This window comes from Amphiprion ocellaris, chromosome 7 (assembly GCF_022539595.1).
Source record: "Amphiprion ocellaris isolate individual 3 ecotype Okinawa chromosome 7, ASM2253959v1, whole genome shotgun sequence".
Classification (NCBI taxonomy): domain Eukaryota; kingdom Metazoa; phylum Chordata; class Actinopteri; family Pomacentridae; genus Amphiprion; species Amphiprion ocellaris.
The window spans coordinates 31,586,085-31,607,163 of NC_072772.1; the positions used below are offsets into that span (position 1 = coordinate 31,586,085).

At 41.3% G+C, this 21,079-nt stretch overlaps 3 protein-coding genes across 4 annotated transcripts; 1 reads left to right on the top strand and 2 right to left on the bottom strand.

The window, feature by feature from the left end:
• Positions 1-5,549: 5,549 nt before the first annotated feature.
• On the bottom strand, positions 5,550-10,247 carry psmd8 (proteasome 26S subunit, non-ATPase 8). Its single transcript, XM_023286947.3, has 7 exons — positions 10,089-10,247; positions 8,736-8,808; positions 8,522-8,624; positions 8,261-8,426; positions 7,559-7,659; positions 7,091-7,202; positions 5,550-6,388 (listed from the first exon to the last, which is right to left on the bottom strand). The coding sequence occupies exons 1-7, from the start codon at positions 10,191-10,193 to the stop codon at positions 6,251-6,253; spliced, it is 798 nt and encodes a 265-aa protein (XP_023142715.1). The 5' UTR covers positions 10,194-10,247; the 3' UTR covers positions 5,550-6,250.
• Positions 10,248-10,272: 25 nt separating this feature from the next.
• nup88 (nucleoporin 88) lies at positions 10,273-12,856 on the top strand. The gene has a single exon (XM_023286946.3). The coding sequence runs from the start codon at positions 10,301-10,303 to the stop codon at positions 12,458-12,460; it is 2,160 nt and encodes a 719-aa protein (XP_023142714.2). The 5' UTR covers positions 10,273-10,300; the 3' UTR covers positions 12,461-12,856.
• Positions 12,857-14,436: 1,580 nt separating this feature from the next.
• On the bottom strand, positions 14,437-20,953 carry ehd2b (EH-domain containing 2b). Of its 2 annotated transcripts, none has more exons than XM_023286949.3 (7): positions 20,621-20,953; positions 19,057-19,532; positions 18,774-18,950; positions 17,698-17,795; positions 16,200-16,612; positions 15,947-16,111; positions 14,437-15,802 (listed from the first exon to the last, which is right to left on the bottom strand). In XM_023286949.3, exons 2-7 carry the CDS (start codon positions 19,275-19,277, stop codon positions 15,254-15,256), a joined length of 1,623 nt encoding a protein of 540 aa, XP_023142717.1. In that variant the 5' UTR covers positions 19,278-19,532; positions 20,621-20,953; the 3' UTR covers positions 14,437-15,253. The 2 variants fall into 2 exon arrangements, with proteins under 2 accessions (XP_023142717.1, XP_023142716.1); XM_023286948.3 differs by having other exon boundaries at positions 17,680-17,795.
• Positions 20,954-21,079: the final 126 nt, after the last annotated feature.

The following is a 21,079-nucleotide window of genomic DNA, read 5'->3' on the forward strand; positions in this document are numbered from 1 at the left end:
TTTGGTGCTCAACACTGTTTCTGTAGCACTTTAGCATTAGCTAATTAGTTCCTACCTTTTATAAAACTCAGAAATATACAAACTTGGTGTTTGCACATTGCAAAAACAATGCTGTTGTTGCAGAGGAGTTGTTAGTATCTTGAAATACTGGGGGCTCAGCCAAGTGCCGATTAGATTTAAACCTCTAAATTAAGCCACAAGCAAAAAAGCAAACTCTCCCTTTAGAGTCTAGTTTTACTATTACTATGTTTAAAATGTTTATTTATTGAATTTTCAACATATATAGTCTACTACGTGTACTACGTTACTTACTTATTTTAAAAATTATTTTCTTATCTTGTTTATATGGTTTTTGACTTCTAATATGTCATCTATCTATACTTTTTTAAAATTTTATTTATTTCATCTGGTGTATCCTCAGTTCCTCAGTCCTTGTGTTGTTGAGTGAGTCCTTCCTTTATAATGTGATTTGGGGGTTGTTTGCATTGTTTCATTGCATTTAATATCTTTAATCGGTAAAGCACTTTTTGTTCACTTGTATGTATGAAAAGTGCTACATAAAAAATACATAAAAAATGTTGAAAAAACTTGATAAATTGACGTTTAAATGATTAGAATGCAATGCATTTTTGATGGGAAAAAAGTGAGATGATTTCTTTACATAGTTGAGCTTTTTCTAAGCAATGTAGCATGTTGGCTTCGAATTTTAGTCGGAACTTTTTGAGTAACTGTTTTTAAAGACATTGGTAACCATTACAGACTGGTTATATAGGAGACTTAATGCATTTAAGTAAGTTTTTGAACAACTGGAATGCAATTATTTATTTTTATTTATCTTAATGATTTTATTTATTTGTTTTGTAATAAGTCTCTCCTGAAAACAAAGAGGCATTGAATCAACAGTGACATACCAGAGAAGCTTCAGATCCAGCTCCAGGTGCTGCTCTGTGGCTTCCTGCACTGTAGATCCTGGAAGGCAACAAATTCATGAGAAAAATTCTATTCACACGGACCAACAAGTTAGCACAGTTTGATCTGTTTGCTTCATTCAATCTTGATGTTAAAGGTAAGTTATGTAAACTATTAAAATATGCTGATTCAATCGCAAAGTCTTACAGCTTTTACATTTATACCCCTGTGGAAGGTGTTATTTTTCAGCACCAAGGACAGCAGCATAATTACTGCATGCAAAAACAGCTGCTTGGGGATGCCTCTGTCTTCACTTAACAGTTCAGGATCAAGATAAAATATTGCTTTGTAATATGTGATAAAATCACCTAAAGAAAGCAAAGAATATTTGTTTAATTCACAACCATTTATTGATATAAAAACTAATGCTAGTAGCTCAATGATACTGTTTTTCAAGAAGTTAACAGGGGACTTGTAAGCAAATTTTTCTTTTTTAAAATTTTTTTAATGAAGCAAAACAAAAAAACTGCTATTATTTGGACAGACTGTGAAAAACAAAATAATATAATGTAGTAATGAAACATAATGGAATCGTGGCACATTTTAATCCCCCCCCCCCCCCCCCCCCCCCCCCAAAAAAAAAAAAATGCAGCTCTGCAATTTGAAATATTACACTTAGCTATTATGCTATTTGGATCATATTTTGACAAATTGTTCAGCCCTCGACGGGAATTTGGAATATAAAAATTAGAACATTAGGGTCACATAAATGTTCACAGATATTGTCCAAATATCAAAAAAGACTGCATTACATGTCGAGTCTGAAACAAATATTACTAGGCCTTTCTGGGCTTAAAGACTACCTTTTTTGTGTATGTTTCAGCTAGCTTGAAGTAATTTGATTATAGAAAGCTTTAAAAATAGTTCTTAATACACATTGCAGACATTGTTACACAATTTGTTTGATGTCTACAGACGTAACCTATGTAACAGTAACCAGCTAATTAACCAAATAAGCAATAAATGTAGCTTGCGCGGCTAGTTTCACCACACGTTAGCAAACAAGTTAATATAAGCTAACACACGGCCGCAACTGAAATTCGCTAGCTTAACATTGCCTCATCAATAAACAAGTTAATACAAGCTACATCAATTGAATTGTGGGAGTTTAACATTATCTAATCATTAGACAAGCCAATGCAAGCCAGCACTAGCTACCTCAAATGAAATCAGTTAGCTTAACATTATTTAATGAAGTTAGCTAGCTTAACATTACCTCGTCCATAAACAAGCTAATACAAGCCAACACTAACGACCTCAACTGAAAGTAGCTAGCATTACAAATCAATAAACAAGCTGATACAAGCCACCTCAACTGAATTGCGCTAGCTTTACATTATCTAATCAATAAACAAGCTAATGCACGCCAACTGTAGCTACCGCTGATGACATTAGCTAAACACCATTTAATCAATAAACAAGCTAATACAAGCTAACGCTAGCTACCGTAACTGAAATTAGCTAACTTAACGTTACCGCATCAGTAAACATGCTAAGACAAGCTACCTCAACTGAATTGTTCTAGTGTGACTTTATCTAGCGACCGCTAATGAAATTAGCTAGCTTAACAAAATTTAATCAATAAACAAGCTAATACATGCTAAGGCTAGCTACCTTAATTGAAATTAGCTAGCTTAATATTATTAATCAGTAAATAAGCTCATACAAGTTAACCTCAACTAAAGTTAGCTAGCTTAACATTACTTAGTCAATAAACGAGCTAACATGATTGTACGATTCTTTAGTTACAGCATCTAAGAAAAAGTGTATTTACTATTTCAATTTCTGTGGGCAGCCTAGCACAAACTTAAAGTTACTGCACTAACTTAGTTTATGTAATAGCAAATCTTTTACTTACATTACACAATCAATCTGGGCCTCCAGTAATAGGTGTAGTGATCCATGAAAGATTGTTAATTTTTTTTTTTACGTTTCCTATAATTCCGTATAAGGACTCAAATAATCAGATTTTTCCACAAGTTCTAAGTAGATGAAAATCGAGAAAAATTATTATAACAAGTCATAATCCTATATCACAAATCTGTGAGTGTACATGTGTGCGAACCTGCAGGATTAGAAGTTAACTTGAAGGAGTAATTAGATTCAGGTGTTTTCATTCAGTGAGATGATAATCAGGTGTGTATGGGCGCCTCGTTTTATTGTAAGACAAAGAGTTTATCAATGTCTGATCTTAATAAACACTTGGAGGAGATTCATTAGGACTTCAGAAAAAAAGTTACTGATGCTTCTGTGTGGAAAATAATTGCAAAAGTACTTCATAAGAGTTCAATTTCCACCAACCTGCTTCCAGATAAGTCATTTTAATCTCCTTTTCATAGGTAAACAAGATAGTTGCATGAAATTTGAAGGCCTGAAAAACACATTTGACCTGTTAAAAACTTCCACAACATCAATTTGATGTCTACTACAGGTGTAATAATCATGCCTTGAATGTCAGCCTAATATCAAACCACCTATTCCAAACTGTGATATAAGCCTTGAAAGTTTATCCAAATTGCACTTTTTAAAGCTTCCTCTGCTGAATTATCTGAAAACACATAACACATCCAGGGTGTGTTTTGTGTAGGACACTAAACTATATTTTGGCATTAGATTGCGACATCTGGAGTGGATGAAAAATGTATTTAGTTGCTTTTAACAGAGCAAAAATATGTTTTTGACCGCTGAAATTTCACGTTTATCTCTATCTGTACTTATGTTATGAGGGCTCAAAAATACGGGAAACAATAATGTGAGTTAAAAGTGCAAAATATTGACTTACCTCTATGTACTTCAAGAGCCTGTAACTCAGTTATTCATGTGAAGGTTTAACTAAATATACAAAGTTATTGTACAAAAAAATCTGATTCTGAAGGGTCAGAAGGGAGGCATTGATTCATTTTTCATGGATACTCACAATACTTACAAGGATGCATGTTGCGTCCTTAAACAATGAACAAAACATTTAGAAAGCCGTGAACATTTTACCTGATACCAGACCCAGGAAAATTTGCATTATCTTGTGTCTTGCAGCACACATGGCTCAAACACTACAGAGCAAAACACAACCATCAAGTATTGGGAAAGCACCTATCGTCCAGTCTAGACTCACCTGAACATTCAACATAAATATATTGGATAAACAGCGTTCGAACTGCACCGCTGACATGATTTAAGTGCAATATCACCATTGCAACAAGGCCAGATCAGAGAGTAGCCATGCCGACGCTGCCAAAATGAGACAGAATCTCGCAAAGAAATTAGGAAACAAGGTTCAACCAGGAGATGGCAGTAAGAGGAACAAATCGTCCCACCGGCAGGAGAGTCCACAGCAGCCAAGTCACACTGCCAAAAAACCCACATTCAAAGACTGCAATGAAAACCAAATTATGAACAAGAAAAATGCTCAGGTTAAAACAGTAAATCAGGACTCAGACATCATCCCCGCAGTAACTCCTTTCCCAAGTTTGCAGCCAAACATCCAGAACTGATCATGGTGTTTTGCTTTGTTCTGTTTGGGCCGCCACTTTAACTGATTAATAGATGGCCAAACTACCACTGAAAGAGGAGAAGTAAAAGGATTCTTACCAGTGAAAGAAGACATTCCATCTACTGGCTACAACAGCTGCAACACTTGCTCAATTAGTTGTGAACTAATAAATCATTTGACAATCATTTTAATAACTGATTAATCAGTTTGAGTAACTTTTGAACCCTCGTGTCATCCTGCGGGTCAAACTGACTTGTTTTAAAGTTTGAAAATGTGGGAAAAAAATATATTTTCACATTGAAAACTTCCACATTTTCAACATTTTTGGAAAGTTTTTGAACATTTTTTGGAAGAAAAAAAAGATATTAAAAAAATATATATTTCTTTAAGAACATTTGGAAAAAAAATCAACCAAAATCCAGCGAAATTCGCTGGATTTTGGTTGATTTTTTTTTCCAATTGTTCTTAAAAAAATTAAAACTTTTACTGATATATATGTAATCACTTTAGATATTTTTAGGATTTTTTTTTTTGAAAATTCGTATTCATTTTTTTGAAAATATTTACAATTTTTTTTATTTTTTAAATTTTTAGTTCTTGCCAAATTTAAGGATTTTTTTTAAAATAAAATGTTAAATGAAACTTTTAAGGAATTTTTTGAATTTTCTTCCTGAAGATTTTGCAATTTTTTATAAATTTGGGGAGGTTTTTTTGCTGAATTTTTGGATTTTTTTCAGACAAAGGAACAATATTTTTCAGTGCCTGTCAATGAAGACAACAGGAGGGTTAATAAAAAAGATGACAATCTTACATTCCAGCTTCTTTAAATTTAATATTTTTGGGGTTATTTATTCCTTTTTGAGAGTAAATTAAACAACTTTGTGTTGTGGACTAAACAAGACATTTGTCATCTTGAGCTTTAAGAAACACTGATCAACCATTTTTACTATTTTCTGATATTTTATCGACAGAACAACTAATCAATCAATCGAGAAAATAATCAACTAATTGCAAACAATTGTTAGTTGTAGCCCTACTGATAGTCAGAAGTCAGAAACGTGGAGTAAAAGAACAAAAACTGAAACGCTAAGTCGTTCAAAAAGTTTATTTTCTGAATCATTTATTGCAAAGACTTGCATTGTAAGATCAACTGGATTACAAACCATCTAATGAGGAAGAGACATTACTGTTTAGAAAACACTCACAAACTTCGATGGCAAATGTTTCGGTTGCGGATACAAGGCAAGGGCAACGCATGTCTGTGAGTTCGACTAAGGAGAAAGCTTTGTATACAAAAAAAAAGGTTGAGGTGTGTTGACAGTTGTGTGACACCGAAAGCCAAAGTCGCAGGGTGGTGATTGTAATGAACTTTGTTGTAGTTGTAAACGAACAAAGGCCCAAGGTTTCTAAATGAAGTAGCTGAACATGGAATTCTTGTTTTTCCATCACTATCTGGGAATGATGCATAAAAAGCTCAATTTGAATGTAGGACAGATAGCATCTTGGATAAAATAATGAACTCTTAAATCCTCAAATATCTTCCATAAAAGACAGATAATCTGTTACTGAGATACTCAAAGTGCTGACAGGAAGACCTGCAGATGGATTTATGAAAGCAGTAAAAAGAAACGATTGATTTTTAAGGTATGGGCAACAAATCAAGCACTCTGTGAATAAATGAAGTTATATCCCTTGGTGAAACTGCGCCTGAGCTGACTGGATGTACGCTGGATCGGTGGCGTGTTTGTCTGAGTGTGTCTGTACATGGCTGAGAGTGTTCCTGGGGGCGGATTACACAATCATTTCCAGCTGCCGTGCGTATTCGATGACCTGTTGTGCCAGCTCCGTGGAGGGGATGGTCACCTCTTCTGTCCGCTGCTGCTGACTGGTGAAAGAGTAATAGCCGTCTGCGCTCAAACTCCATCCCCTCTGAAATGACAAAAAATGAACTGTCAGTCTTTGGATGCGAGAATGTAGGAGGGAATTTTAATGCAATTTTAGAGTAACTTGTCAAACAGCTAATAAAACTCAGTGGGAAATGCTCTCTGACACTGGGTTTGGCCGTTATCAAAGAACAAACTATTCTTCACGTCACATTTTTCAGTTTCATCCGTGCAAGTGAAATTATGATGAAAGATGTCCAATAATAATGACAGCTACAAAGTAAAATATTTCTAAAAATGTACAGATGTATAGTTTACATAAATGTTTTAGGCACCTTATAAAAGCTTTTTTTCTCTCAGTGTTTTCCTGGATCAGAAGGGGCTTTTTGTGGAATGACTACACACAGTAAGTACAATGAGTCCAAAAATAGTAAAGGCAATGAGTCTGTCTTGCTATATTTGAGAGATTCATGCATTTTTCTTTTAATTCTGAACATTGAATACACAAATTTACATCAGGCTTGAGTCAATTAAACTGTAATTCACAAAACTGGTATAAATGAATCCATTAAAAGCTCAATTCTGATCATTTTGCTGCTGGTGATTTTCTATCGTGCTGCCAAAATTCCTGGATAAATAACACGCAAATGACAAGATGTGTCTACACTTAATAATACCTTACATTCAAAAAAGGATATATTTTTAAATCATGTAATTACTGAAGGAATCTATTGTTTAGATTACGTACCTTCTTGGCATAGTCTGTCATCTTTTTTGGGGAACTGAAGAACAGCACACGGGTAGCTTCACTGAACTGGATCTGCTCATATGCTTTCTCTATGCAACCTGCGATCTCGTCACTGCAAGAGAAAAAGTCACAGTTTCACCTTCATCTTTGAAAAATAAGCAATTACCAAAAACATATTCTTCCCGATAAATAAACACAACTGAGATATAGTTGTTGCCTTTGCAGAGCCAACTCAATCACATAGGTAAAAAACTAGGATGTGTTTGAACTGTCATCTGTAATTAACTTTTGCAAGGAAAATTATATGCCGTTGTTTCCTGTGGTCAAAGTAGTATAAAAGCAACACTTTAAAACCACAACACATCTGTACTGATGTAAAATTTACAATAAAAACGGTTGCTTCCTTTCTTGAATTAATAAAACATATGTAGAAAGTTTAGTAGGCACGGTTGCAGTTCTTGTCCTTACCGAATTGTGTCAAGCAGGATATCTATAAAAAAGGTGTAGCTTTCAGCAGGGATGTTGCCTTTGGCGAGGAATACCTTGTTGTAGCTTCCCTCCATCAGGTACTGGAATAGCCAGGAGAGAATATAAAACATTTAGGTCTTATTTACATTGATGTTACCATTGGCACAGTGTAAATATTATCAACAGAAAATTCCACAGAGCCAAGCATGAATGTGAGGAAATATTTTTGATCATTTGTACTGACCAATTAGTTATTTCTGCCTTTGAAATAATAGTCAGTGAGAACAATCTATCACAGAGAACACTTGCATCCATCTCTGGCTAAAAACTAAATAAAACCATGGTGTGAAGCTTGCAGATTGTCTAAGAATCAACTGTCACAATGCAAAGGAATCTCTGCATATATTAGTCAAACTTGGCCAGCTACTGAAACATCTATTGCAGTATTCACACTGAGAAATGCAATTTTAAAGAAAGAATGAAACAATTGCCACTAACAACAGTACAGTTCTTGCAGTAATTAATTTAGTAATCCTGACACCCAGATTATTAATTTAAGTGAAAACGTTCAGGTCATTTGAAGGTAAAATTACTAATTGGAAAAACAAATGTCTAAATTTTCCCTTTAACACATGTTTGTTGCAGAAAAGTAATGCAATATCAAATCCTAAATGAGTGCTTTGTATGACTAAATTACAACACCTGCTCTAAGGACACTGGGTGTCTGATGTATACGTTGGTTTGAATATCTCGTGCGCTCAGTCGCTCAAGTTCTGTGTGAAACTCAGACACACGGTTCTGTGAGAGCAGGAAGAGCAGGTTCAGTCCAAGTAACTGGTGCATGTAGGCAGCTTCAGGCAGTTCATCTCTAAATGGCAAATGCAAAGAAAGAGCCATGTCAGAAAAATTAAGCAAGTATTGTTTAACAAACTCTGCACATGCAAGGCAAATATCAGACATTACTTGTAATCAAAGTAGTAACACTTTAGCTGGGCCATGTATCTCTCAAAGGATGGGATGTCCTTCTTTAGGATACTCCACAAGGCTCCAATTTCAAGGACATCACCTGTAACATGGACAGAAATTTGTCTTCAGTAGAGATATCACTTTGATTAGTGGCTTACTACCTTGTCAATCATGATTAACATGGATGTCAGCTTGATTTCATTGTACTTACGAGCTAAAATGAGCTGCTGCTTGGTGAGCGCAGACCCAGTGGTAGGTAAAAAGTTCAGCTCCAGTAATGAAATCTGTAAAAACAAGGTTGTGGTTATTTTCCTCACAATTTTTGAAATAGCGTGTTGACTAAGTTATACTCAATTTTCGTTTTCATTCAATATTAGGGCACTATTCCATAATTACAGAAGCAAACCACAGAGTTAGAAGATTAAAATACGATTACGAACCGAGTTGTAGCTAGGCTCAGGGTGACAAAAAGACAGCAATATTTACCAGCAATAGACACTACATCCACAGCAATATGAAAACTGTTCAATAGAATGTTTCCTAGGTTAATGTAACTTGCTTGTATAAACAAATATAAAGCATCTTCCCTCCCTGACTCACAACAGTTAATATTTTTTCTTGACAATGGAGCCAATTTGCCCCCATTGGCTGCAACTCATGTCTCCAAAAGAACGCTAGTTTGCAGCAACCACAGTTTCTCAGTGGAACCAGCGGAACTATTTTTGCAGAATAAAAAAAACATCCACAACCCTGATTTGCCAACCACCTCCACCTAAGAAAAGCACTCCTGGCAGACTGTTCCAGAGGTGGATAGACTTGACATAGGGGTGCACACAGAGGCCAGAGTATGGAGTTTTAAACCTGGCTGCCCCCTATTTGCCTCCAGGTGTTACTTGCTTTCTTTATTAACTGAGTATCAGAGAGGCAAATTTATTTAATCTAAGTGTGTAAATTTATTTCTTAGGTGTTTTTCATTTTTGTGTTAACATTACTTGCCTTGATAAATAGGCTCAAATGGGCAAATTCAAAATCACGTCCTTTTCTTCTGGTGTTTATTACAATTAAGTCATTAAAAACACTCAATAATTCCCGATATCGACACAATTTCAACATGATCAATCTCTAAAAATAACTAACGCTTGTGCTACGTCCTTGTAACATTAAAAGGAAATGGAGGTTATCAATTAACTTAAGTTTAATGCTTGTTATGGATGTCATTTCCAGGTTAAACTTGTCGGACAGTAAATTAAAGCTAACGAACGCTACGTTGACGTTAGCAACAATGACTTGTTTCCTTTCTGTCGTGACAGAGATTCAAAAATAATTTCACTACTTATCATCTAAACACTCACATATCATTAGCGAATGGATATTCTCCGACATCGCCTTAAATTAATGTCACTATCGGTGTCTGGAGTCTCTCAAATGTTGACAAAAACTCTGAAAACACCGTTAGCCTGGCTAGCATAAGTTAGCCAGCCTAGCTCCGTTTGCTAACAGCGCTAACGTAATTCCTGGTTCAACTCGTACAATCAAAAACAGACAAATAAATGTGTGACTCTACCTTAAGTTTGCTAAGAAGATCCCCACATTTGCTCAGGTTTGGGTTTTTCTTGTTCCATTCTGCTTTGAGAGTCTCATACAGACCCGCAGTCTCTTTCAACGCCATGGTGATTCTGCAAAATGTACGACACCGGCCGCCGTAATACGACTGTCGTAAAACACTCGCGCACCGATTGACTGCTTCCTCCTCCTGAGATCAGACCGTTGATCAAGATGGCGGCATTCGGCGCAGAACGTTGGCTGAATGACTTACCAAATCATGCCATTTTCAATATTATACGAGCCAAGCTGGACTCGGAGACCAACTTGAATGAGAGAGGGGTCGCTAAAAATCTCACGTTTTGTTTGGGAGGGGATTTCTTCGTGTGGGACGACGCGGACCGCCTGTTTTACACGACCAACCTGCGGCAGTTGAACTCGGACGAGGATCCGGGCAGCGGGAAGTACCAGACGCTGCTGTGCATCAACCCTCCGCTCTTCGAGGTTTGCCAGGTGTTGGTGAGTCCCACGCAGCACCACGTCGCGCTGGTCGGGCAGCGGGGCGTCTCGGTGCTGGAGCTGCCTCAGCGCTGGGGCAAGAGGTCCGAGTTCGAGGGCGGGCGGGACAAAATCAACTGCAAGACCATCCCGGTGGCGGAACGCTTCTTTACCAGCTCCCCGTCCGTGAGTCTGCGACAGGCGGCGTGGTACCCCAGCGAGACCGACGAGCCCCACCTGGTGCTGCTCACATCCGACAACACCATCAGGTTTTACGGCCTGAAGTCGCCCCAGACGCCGGCCAAAGTCCTGTCGGTGTCGCAGTCGGAGGATGACAGCAGCGTCCATCCTCCGGTCCGCTCCTATGCTGCGTCTCTGGGGGAGATCGCAGTGGCGTTTGATTTTGGGCCGATTTCGTCCCCTCCTCGGCAGCTGGCATCACAGCGCTCCAGAGAGCAGCTGTCCTACCCTTTGTACATCCTCTACGAGAACGGGGAGACCTATGTGAGCTACACGAGCCAGACAAATGGTGTCAGTGTGAGTAAACCTGTTGGACCCCTCCCCATGTACCCTGCAGCCGAGGATAACTACGGCTATGATGCTTGTGCCATCCTGTGCCTCCCTTGTGTTCCCAGCATCCTGGTCATCGCCACGGAAACGGGCACCCTGTATCACTGTGTGGTGCTGGAGTCCGAAGAGGAGGAAGAGTCGGGGGCTGTGGAAAAGTGGATCCGAGGCACTGAGGCAGTTCCAGCTCTGTATGTGTTCGAGTGCGTGGAGCTGGAGCTCACGCTCAAAGTGGCCACCGGAGAGGACGAGGAGCCTCAGGAGTTTGATTTCACCTGCCCAATCAGACTGCACAGAGACCCGCTGTGTCTGCAGAGGTATCACTGCACCCACGAGGCGGGAGTGCACAGCGTGGGGTTAATCTGGGTCAACAAGCTGCAGAAGTTCCTCCAGTCCAGTGAGGAGGATAAGGACAGTCTCCAGGAGCTGGCTGCCGAGAAGAGATGCATTGTAGAGCACATTCTTTGTACCAGACCGCTCCTAACCAGTCAGTCAGCTCCAGTTCGAGGCTTTTTGATCGTGTCTGACCTCTCCTTGGGTGCCACCATGATCTGCATCACCAACATCTACGAGTGCATCCTCCTGCCCCTGCTGAGCTCCATTCGCCCTCCCTCTCCTCCTCTACTCTGCTCCCATCCAGGCCCGGGTTCGGCCAGCTCCCCTCTTCGCGGGCTGGCCGACGACTCCTTCGAGCAGCACATCCGCAATATCCTGGCACGTAGCTCCACCAATCCTCTTGTGCTGAAAGGAGGGGACAAGGACACATCACCGCCACCTCCTGAGTGTCTGCAGCTCCTCAGCAGAGCCACACAGGTCTTCAGGGAGGAGTACATTCTCAAGCAGGACATGGCCCGAGAAGAGCTGCAGAGAAGGGTGAAGCTCCTGACGGGTCAGAAGGACAAGCAGCTGGAGGAGATGACTCTGTGCAGGGAGGACAGGAAGAGCTTGAGAGAGGCGGCGGAGAGGTTGGCCGATAAATACGAAGATGCGAAATATCGCCAGGAGACCATCATGAACAGGGTCAAAAAAGTGCTGTGCAGCCTGCAGAGTCAGCTACCCATCCTGTCAAACAGCGAAAAGGATATGAAGAAGGAGCTGCAGACCATCAGCGACCAACTGAAACACCTAGACAACTGCATCAGACAGGTGAACATGAAGATGGACTACCAGAAGACGCAGGTGGACAAAGATCTGCCCGCTTCCAGGACAACAGTTTCCCTCAATGCCCACCAGAAGAAGGTCGTTCAGGATGTCCTCAGAGAACAGGGACAGCAAATCGGTGACATGATGAAGCAGATCAAGGACATCAAAAACCATTTCAGCTTCTAAGCACTGCAGAAATCACTAAAATGTTTTGCAAAAAGTCAAATAAGATCTTTTTCTGAATACATTTACGAAATGTTCCTTTTTGTGACGTTTAAGGAGAAGCTGTAATGAATGTGCCATGTGTGGACTGGGAGTTTAACTCAAAAGATATTTTTATACACATAAGTATAACTTTGTCTTTGATATGACATGTATGTTTCTTAATAGTAACACAACAGGTTTGCCTTCACCGTGTTGCATATTTTGTTACCCCAGAATTTCTAAATGTTAAGGTTTGAGTCAAAATATGCCATATTGTGGGTAAAATGAGGAATAATCTGAGCTAAACTTAGCTTACCAAGTTATTTTCAATGTTGTTCACTTACTTTTTGTACAAATAATAAACATGAAAGTTCTGTAGCCGTTTTTACTCATTTGTGACTGATATATCATAGTGCATTTTAAACATACTGGCCTAAAAAGACACACTAAAAACAAAGATTAGGATAGGTTAATGATATTTTCTTGATGGTGTTTTTACTGTAATTTGTCCGAGTCAGTGTTGCTCCAGGAGAAATTCCCTCCTAATGCATCTTCAAAATCTTTATATTCATATGTGTGTGTTGTAAATGCAGTTTTAAATTGAGCTGTCGAGTTGTCTGACTTGTGGCAGAAGGATTAATTACAGGAAACGATAACTTTGAACATACAGCGCAGAGGTTCACTTCTTTCCAAGTCTGTACATGTCTTTTAATGCTGCTTGCCTCCAGTCTGCCATCTACAGTTGGATCCTGCATTATACAGTCAGATTTGCCAGGAATGCTGCATCCACCAGATGTCACCCCTCTCCAGAGCTGATGGCCTCAGTCTTTCTCCCACCACAGGTCTCCTAGTGAGGAATTCCCCACATAAACAACCAGTGACGTATAAGGAGACCCCGGTTTTGTCGAGTAAGCTCCATTGTTGGGGGATCTCTCATGTCGGCGGGGGTCATCTGCTGTAATTCGGGCCTGCTTGCAAATTTCACCCCGTTGCTTTGGCAGCACTGTATAGCAACAAATATTTGAGATGGTTTATGACTCAGCATAGCCTAATTATGTAACAAGCTGGGCATTGTTCAGACTGCTATGGGGATTTTTTATTCTACTCTCTAAAATGACACGGCTAGCAGTTATTATAACATACAGGAAGGCAGGATAACTTCATGTCAAGAAAGCTCATTTTAATGAATTTTGTCACCTCAGTTGACTTTTTTCACACATCGCCTCCCTCTTTCTGCCTCAAACTCTCAGGAGAGGGTGTGGTGTGCTGCAAGTTTTGCTCAGGAATGCTCCAAATAGGGGGATGCTGTTAAAAGTCTTTCATAAAGGTACAGTGTTCAGATCCTGAGGAAACTTAGCGGACCCTAGGAAAGGGGTTATTAATAACTCCTGGGCCGGCCCACCACATTCTTCACATGTGAGTCACTGTAAGCCAGAGAGCAGAGGGAGGAAAGGGGTGGATTGCCTCTGTTTCTCATTTGTGTTTCTTTCCATGGAGGAGTGGAATGAGGAGGCGGAGAGGCCACCCCTTCTTTTAGGGAAGCCTTGAAAAGCCTCATGTGAAATGCACACAGCACTACACGGGACACACATGTTTGTGCTACACTTTACAGCAAAACCAAACAAGAAGCAGAGGCAGGCTGGTGAAAAAAATGTGAATGTGGAACTAAGCTGGAATGAGGTGGTACAAAAAAGACTCTCTTTAACTGAGTGAGCCAGACAAAATGCTTCAGATGGTGGGAATGGGAGGGGAGAGAGCCTCGGAAAATGGTGGTATGGGGACTTGGCAGGGGAGAGAGTGAGTCACTGTTTATCTGCTCCATCACCGAGAGACCAAGTGAGCTTTGATAGAAAAGAAAATCTTATTGAATGCCCTCAGAGCTCAAGTGTTGCATTATGTGCTTTATCTTTGCTTGTAGGCATTTTATTAGTACAAAACAGGTCACTGAAGACACGAGACACAGTCATTGGAGTTTTATTTGGTTACATAAAAGTTAACATAAGAACAGTTGGTGGAGCTGTGTACAGTAGTCAGTAATATATCAGTCATTCAGTCTAGATGAAAAGTTCTCAGGTCTCAGAATTTAATGTTCTTTTACGCAACTGAGGTTTATGCTCCTGCACATACAAAACAACAGCAACAATTACAAAAATAATATATAAAGTCAGCACAAAAACGTGGCGTTTAAAGCGTCAAAAGTGAAATGCGTTCGAGTGATTACATTTGTGCTGCTACTTTAAGTAGAAAATGCTATAAACAAATCATTTGAGCAAAAATACACACATTATAGATGACACCCTCACTGAAAATCCTGCAAATTAGCTCCATGCCACCAGTCTCCAAAGGAATGTTTTAATACAGGAAGGTTTTGCTCTGTATTCTCTCAAATACACACTGAATACTGCTCACTTAGAGGGCGCCGGCCTTAACTTTTACTTCTTCTCAGCAAACACAAGTAGATATATTTCTAAAAGCTCATCATAGTAAAGCAAACTTTGAGGTGCAAAAAGGAAAAAGAAGCAACCAGACCCGTGTGAATTTTAATACACATTTGCAGCAAACCCTTGTTATAGCCTCAAACGTATGACTTACACTTAAATACAGTATGTTCCATTGTGCAAGACTAAAATCAGTCTCAGAGGAAGAGTTGTATCACATACAACATTTGGACATGGGTCTGGGGAGGGAAATAAGAGCAAATACAAACAGTAGCATAAGTGTGGCAGCCAGTAGAGAAGGAGAATCTCTTTCAGCTGCAGGGATTTTGTGACATGTCTATGCATCAGAGCCCTTCTGCCTGCGTTTGGACGGTGGGATCAGGCGGTTTGGCAGCTCAGGTGGTAGACCGTGACCCTCCAGCTTCACCTCAATCAGGTGGCTGGCCAGGGCGAACTCTTCATCATCCAGCATGCCGTCGCGGTCCACGTCGGACAGCTTCCAGATGCGGCCCAGCACAGAGTTGGGCAGGCGGGAGCTCACCATCCAGTCCTTGGCCTTGGTGCCGCTCAGTTTCCCCTCATTCGGAGCGAGGTTGTAGAAGATTTCGTCGTATTTGGGCTTGTCTTTGGTTACCACCCAATCCAGCTCCTCCTCGCATCCCTCTCCGTTCTCCTCGGTGAAGGGGTCGCCCTCTGTGAACGGTCCGGCTCGGGTTCCCATGAAGGCGCCGCCCTGAACGCCGGGTTGCTCTCCGGCCTCCAGCTCCTCTTGCCTTAGGAGGGGCATCAGTTTGGCGATGTCGGCGGACAGCAGCTCATCCAGGGCCGCCATAAGATTCGGCTTCAGGGTTTTGAACTTGGTGAAGTCATGAACCATCAGTTGTTCCTTAAAACGGGGGGAATCGCAATGATTTAAGATGCAATGTAGCTTTCAAGTAGTAGTACTTAAATTTTATATAGGTGAAGAGAATTCTTCATGTAAGTGTTTCCCAGATGTGCCCAGAGGTGAAAACCAATGCCTCAGACTTACCTGCATCTTCGCACAGTCTGGAAAATCTCCAGCAGAGATGTTGTGCTGCAGCTGGATCTTGGAGAAAATAACTGGCAGCTGGTAGATCAGATTCTTCTTTTTATTGTCCTTCCTGAACACAGAAGGCATCTCCTGCTTCAGATAGCTGATGATGTGTGCGTGGACCTGGGATTAAGACGAGCATAGCAAAGGTTTTCAGTAATCATTTTAATGAGCGCGTGTGGAGATGCCAAAAATGCTCTCAGTCACTCACCCTGACCAGACGTGCCCTCTTGACCAGGTCGTTGAGTTTGCGTAAAGCTGCATTGCGAGGGAGGTTCTGAATGTCAGCGAACAGATCCTCCTCCTCCAGCTCAAACAGCTTACGGTTATCTGTGACCAGCAGCGGCTCCGACCAGAAGGATCCGATGTAGACGCGCAGAACTTCCGGGGTGCCGAACACCTTCCCCAGGGACCACATCAGGGCGCCGTAGACCCTCATCAGCTGCTGGGTTCCCACCATGTCGGCCTTGTTGAGCACCACTCGCAGCTTGTCCTCGTTGCCTTTCAGGGCTCCGATGGCCTCGGAGAATTCATCCGATATCTCCAGTTTGTGGGCGTCAAACAGCAGGATGATGCGGTCGACACGTTCAGCAAACCAGCGCAGCACAGCTGGGAAGTCATAGCCTGTATGAGCAGAAAAGATGGAATAAATAGGACATTCATAAAACTACATGTGCACTAAATAAAAAAGGGTGCAGGAGAGGGGAGAAGGTGGACACAGACACAAACCCTTTATGCTTCTTTTCTGTATCTGTCAAATCCCCAACAGCTGCACTTCTAGACACTAAGGCTTCACTTTGTGCAAGTAAAAAAAATCTTTTGACTCCATGTGCAAAATATACAAATCCAGTCCAACAAGTTTTTAGAGTTTTCTTCATCTGATTCAACATGATCATACTAAAAGAGTCAGTCCATCAAAATTACAAAAAAAGACATATTTTCTTACATCATCTTATGGTACAGCCACATGGATAGTTTTGGTTTTCAGATAGACATCACTGAATTTTCCTTAACTGGACCACTGTTTGTGGTACAACTGAAAACACCAGCAATGCTGTCATTTCAGAATTACAGAATGTCCCTGTCACTCTCTCACCAGAAGAACCAGGTTGGATTATTCAGAGAAACTTGGACGCTGTTCTTGGAAAGACGCTCGAATATTTAAAATGTAATTTTTAATTTCTGCGAACACCACAGAGCAACATTTCATTCACCTCCATTGTGTTGGGGTGGAGGAGAACACTTTGACAATGAATATTCCAAAATCTCAGCAGACAAAACCAAAAACTATCCACATTGCTAGATAGCAGAATTGCTAAGCAAGGAAATGTGTTTCTCATAATTTGGATGTACTGAACCTTTTTACTTGTTAGTTGCTCGTGCAGATTGATTGGGATAATGGGTTACTTGGAGCATGGGTAGTTAAGAAATTCAAAAAACTGATGTTAGATGATGATTTCTCAACAGTGCATTCTTCCAGATGTGCTGACAGAATTTCTGTCTGTGCTGTCTCTGGTTTGGATTATGACTTTATGGCTGATGAGATGGGGTTTTTTTTACCCCGTTGCAAAGAGTTATTGTGACAGAGCAAATCGGTCCCATGAGTTAGCCAGGCGTGCCAAGGAGATGAGTTTTGTGAGCTGATGATCGGGGATGTGTGTCTCTGCAGACCCCTTTTTCCCTCTCCTTACCTTTGTTACTTCGCTCACCTCGGCTCACTCTCTGTTTGGCCCCGGACAGGATCCCCGGTGTGTCAATAATACTGATGCTCTCCAGGACCTGGTTGGGCATCTGGGCACACTGGAATCTGGGATATTCACATTAAAGTTGATAAGACAGAAGCTGATGAATGTGACGTTTGTTTGAAATGCTGTCAGAGTAAATGGAAAGAGTGTAAATGATGCAGAAATGGTCAACTCTTATCAAAACAGCCACAGTGATTTGACAAGCAGATTGGAAGCAACCCTGTCCTCACATCCAGTCCCTCCCACCACAGGCCATTGTGTAGAAGCATTGCTCTGGGCTTCCTGAGGGAAAATGACCACTACTGCCAGAATCAAACAATAAGTCCTGCTAACGATGTGTGGCTTAGAACAACAACACCACTTCCTGTAGCTTAAGAGCTTAACGAGACCACCGGTGCCCAGAACAGGAAGGCAAAGCAACAGCACAGACGCAAATACGTTCACAAACACGCCCTGCCGAGGGACCCCACTGGAAAACCTGCATCAGAGCTTCACGTTGGAGTTCCATTAACAGAAGCACTGCATGTTCCTGCCATGCTTGTAGCAGCTGACATCACTGTAAAACCTGGGACCTCTTTCTTGGTGGAAAAACATACTGAGAAATCTGGCAGTTCAGACAGTAAACAAGGCAGGAAAGAACTTCAGGTTTCTCTCACAGTTCCCCCAAGCTTCTAAAAAATCTGTGACTTCATATATTTGTCTTTGCCCCAAGAGGCTTCAGAGCCCTCTGACCTCGTCTTTGAACTTGCGTACATTGCAGTTCCTGCCTGAGTACATCAGCTTTCATCGCCCTGTCAGTGATATCGCTTCCTTTCTCCAGTTTTTCCTCAAATAAGGCAAGTGCCTCCTCGCTCTGAAATTTGGCACGAGCTCTTGAAATTCCAAAGAGCTAAAACACTTTCTGCAAACTTTCTGCTCTCCTTCCCATGTTTTCCCTCGTTGGGTTCTCTCATAGTCCGTCCATTTCACACTGATATCTAACTGGCTCCCTCAGTGGAAACTTTACACAACATCTCTGTGAAGAAAATCCCAGCTCTCACCTGTTGAGGAAGGTGTTTCCAAATGGGTTGAGTTTACGGAAAGGCTTGTTGGGGTCTACGATAAGGGCATTCCCTGGGATGACTCCCTCCACCTCCCCGTGCATGACGGCAGTGAAGCAGTCGGTGGTGGGTTCAGGACCCACTCTGCTCCCTGGAATATCCTGCTCCAGCAGATACCTGTCACGCACACAGCTTGTGATTCAGTAATTAATTCAAATAAACTATAAATTTATCAGTCACACACAATTTAACAAATGTATGGCGCAGAGATAAGGCATCTTACTTGATGAATGTTGTCTTTCCGGTGGAGTACTGTCCCACCACCAGCACCATGGGCTTGTTGTCAAAGTCTGCATCCTCCAGACTGGGAGAGTGGAAGTCATGGAAACCATAATACTGCTCCAGAGGCAGCAGCTTCTTGCGATAAAGGGACTTCAGCCCTTCTGTCACAGTGCGGATCACCTCAGGCGCCTTCTTCACATTTTTCCGCCCCCAGCGTGACATGTTGATTGGTTAATAAGATGATAGGGAGCTTCTTGGAGAAATCAGAGTCAGAGTTATGTCTGTAGCTTGGAGCTGTATTTCCTGTAGCGGAACCTTGGAAAATCTTCAGGTGTTTCCTGTATTTGTGTGAACGCTGCTCACTTGTCCTTGAACCCTGCACAGCACACGCCGAGGGGACCGATACGGCTGATGTTTCGTTTGAAGTCGTGGATTTCTCCTTTGAAAATAGGCGCCACACTGACAACCCTTTAAACCCTGGAGTGTGGACAGAAAACGACACCAACAGAATAAAAGAGATTATTCCACATGGCAAAAGGAATCTGTGTGTTCTCGCAGCTGTTGATCAAAGTCTGACACAATCTAGAGTAGGGATGTGGAATCTGAGGCAAGCTTCAGCCCACCAGGCGTCTGCCAAGCATTGTCAGTGCATGCCTGGAAAAAGTTGGTGTTCAGCTGGAAAACTTGCAAACCCAACCCAGTGTCGTGATTTGCACAGGCACAGGTCATTTCTTTACAGTGAAAAGCGTAAGACATCACTTTTTTCCTCTGCAGTTCCTCTCAGCGGAACATGAATTACGTGCATGGAAGGAAGAGTCTTCTGAAACACAATTAACCCCTGAGTAATAATCTTTAGCTTTACATAAACAGAAACACTGGATCAGGAATCGAAGGCAGAGCTCATTATAGAAACAGCCTGACACATAGGGAGAAAGGTAAGACACGGGTCAGCAGACATTAACTCATCTGTGGAAAGCTTCTCTTACAAATCTCATTTAAATTAAGACTTTAAAAAAAGCAAAGTCTGCCCAGAGGAGAATAGGCAGCACAGTCCTGACATGTCACAAGACCAGTGTGGAAAGAGTTCTTGTCAAAATGGCGATCTCTGGAGATCTAAAGGAGACACATTAAATACGCGATTACATCCAAAAATACTGTGCCAGTCGAGGAGCTGTAGGAGTAAAAGATGATTGATGTGTTTGCAGTGAGAAAAAAAAGATCTGGAATCACTTTCTAAAGTTAAACGCTGGTGAAAAATGCCTTGTGGGGTTTGCACACCACAATTGCAACACAGTTTTGAACTTGAAACAAGGACACTAACTGTGTAGCCTGCAGTAGCAACAAGTATCAGGGGAGAAAAACTCAAATATCCACATCAAGAAATAGAAAAGCACTTAGAGAAAGTTTCAGAGTGCAAACTGTGATCTTTGCACTCATCAGATATCACATTTTCTTCTGAAACCACAGTCACAAATAGAGATTCTTTCATAAAGAAGCTCTAATTGAGTTAAGTTAAAACACAAGATGATCATTGTAGTCGTAAGGTTAAAAAAAGGAGTATTTACCAACTTATTACAGAGACGTCTTCGGGAACCTTGATCTGTCTTCCCTCCAATCTTGCTCTCTAGAGTCTGGAAAATATTGTGGCTTAAGGAGACAAAAACAGTCTCTTGGAGGAGCTGCAGCTACATGTATGGGTGGGTGTACCTCTGACAGCAAAAAGAAACCTTGAGTGGAGCGTCAGCGCAGCCAGATTGCAGTGGATCGCTCTTCTCCTGGAGTTTAATGTATCTCAGATGAGCTGCAGACCTGGCAGTGCTCCTTCACACAGAGAACACAACATTCAGACACACCACACTCAGGCAAAATTCTTCTCTCCCCTTGCTTGTCCAAGTTTAACGCACCTCCTCTTCCAGGGATGCCTGGCAGTACTGTGGGCAGCTCCAACACTCGGCTCAGGGCAGGGATGAGCCAAGCTGTGGCCAGAGGGCGTGGACCTGGAGGAGGGGGGTTGTGAATCAATA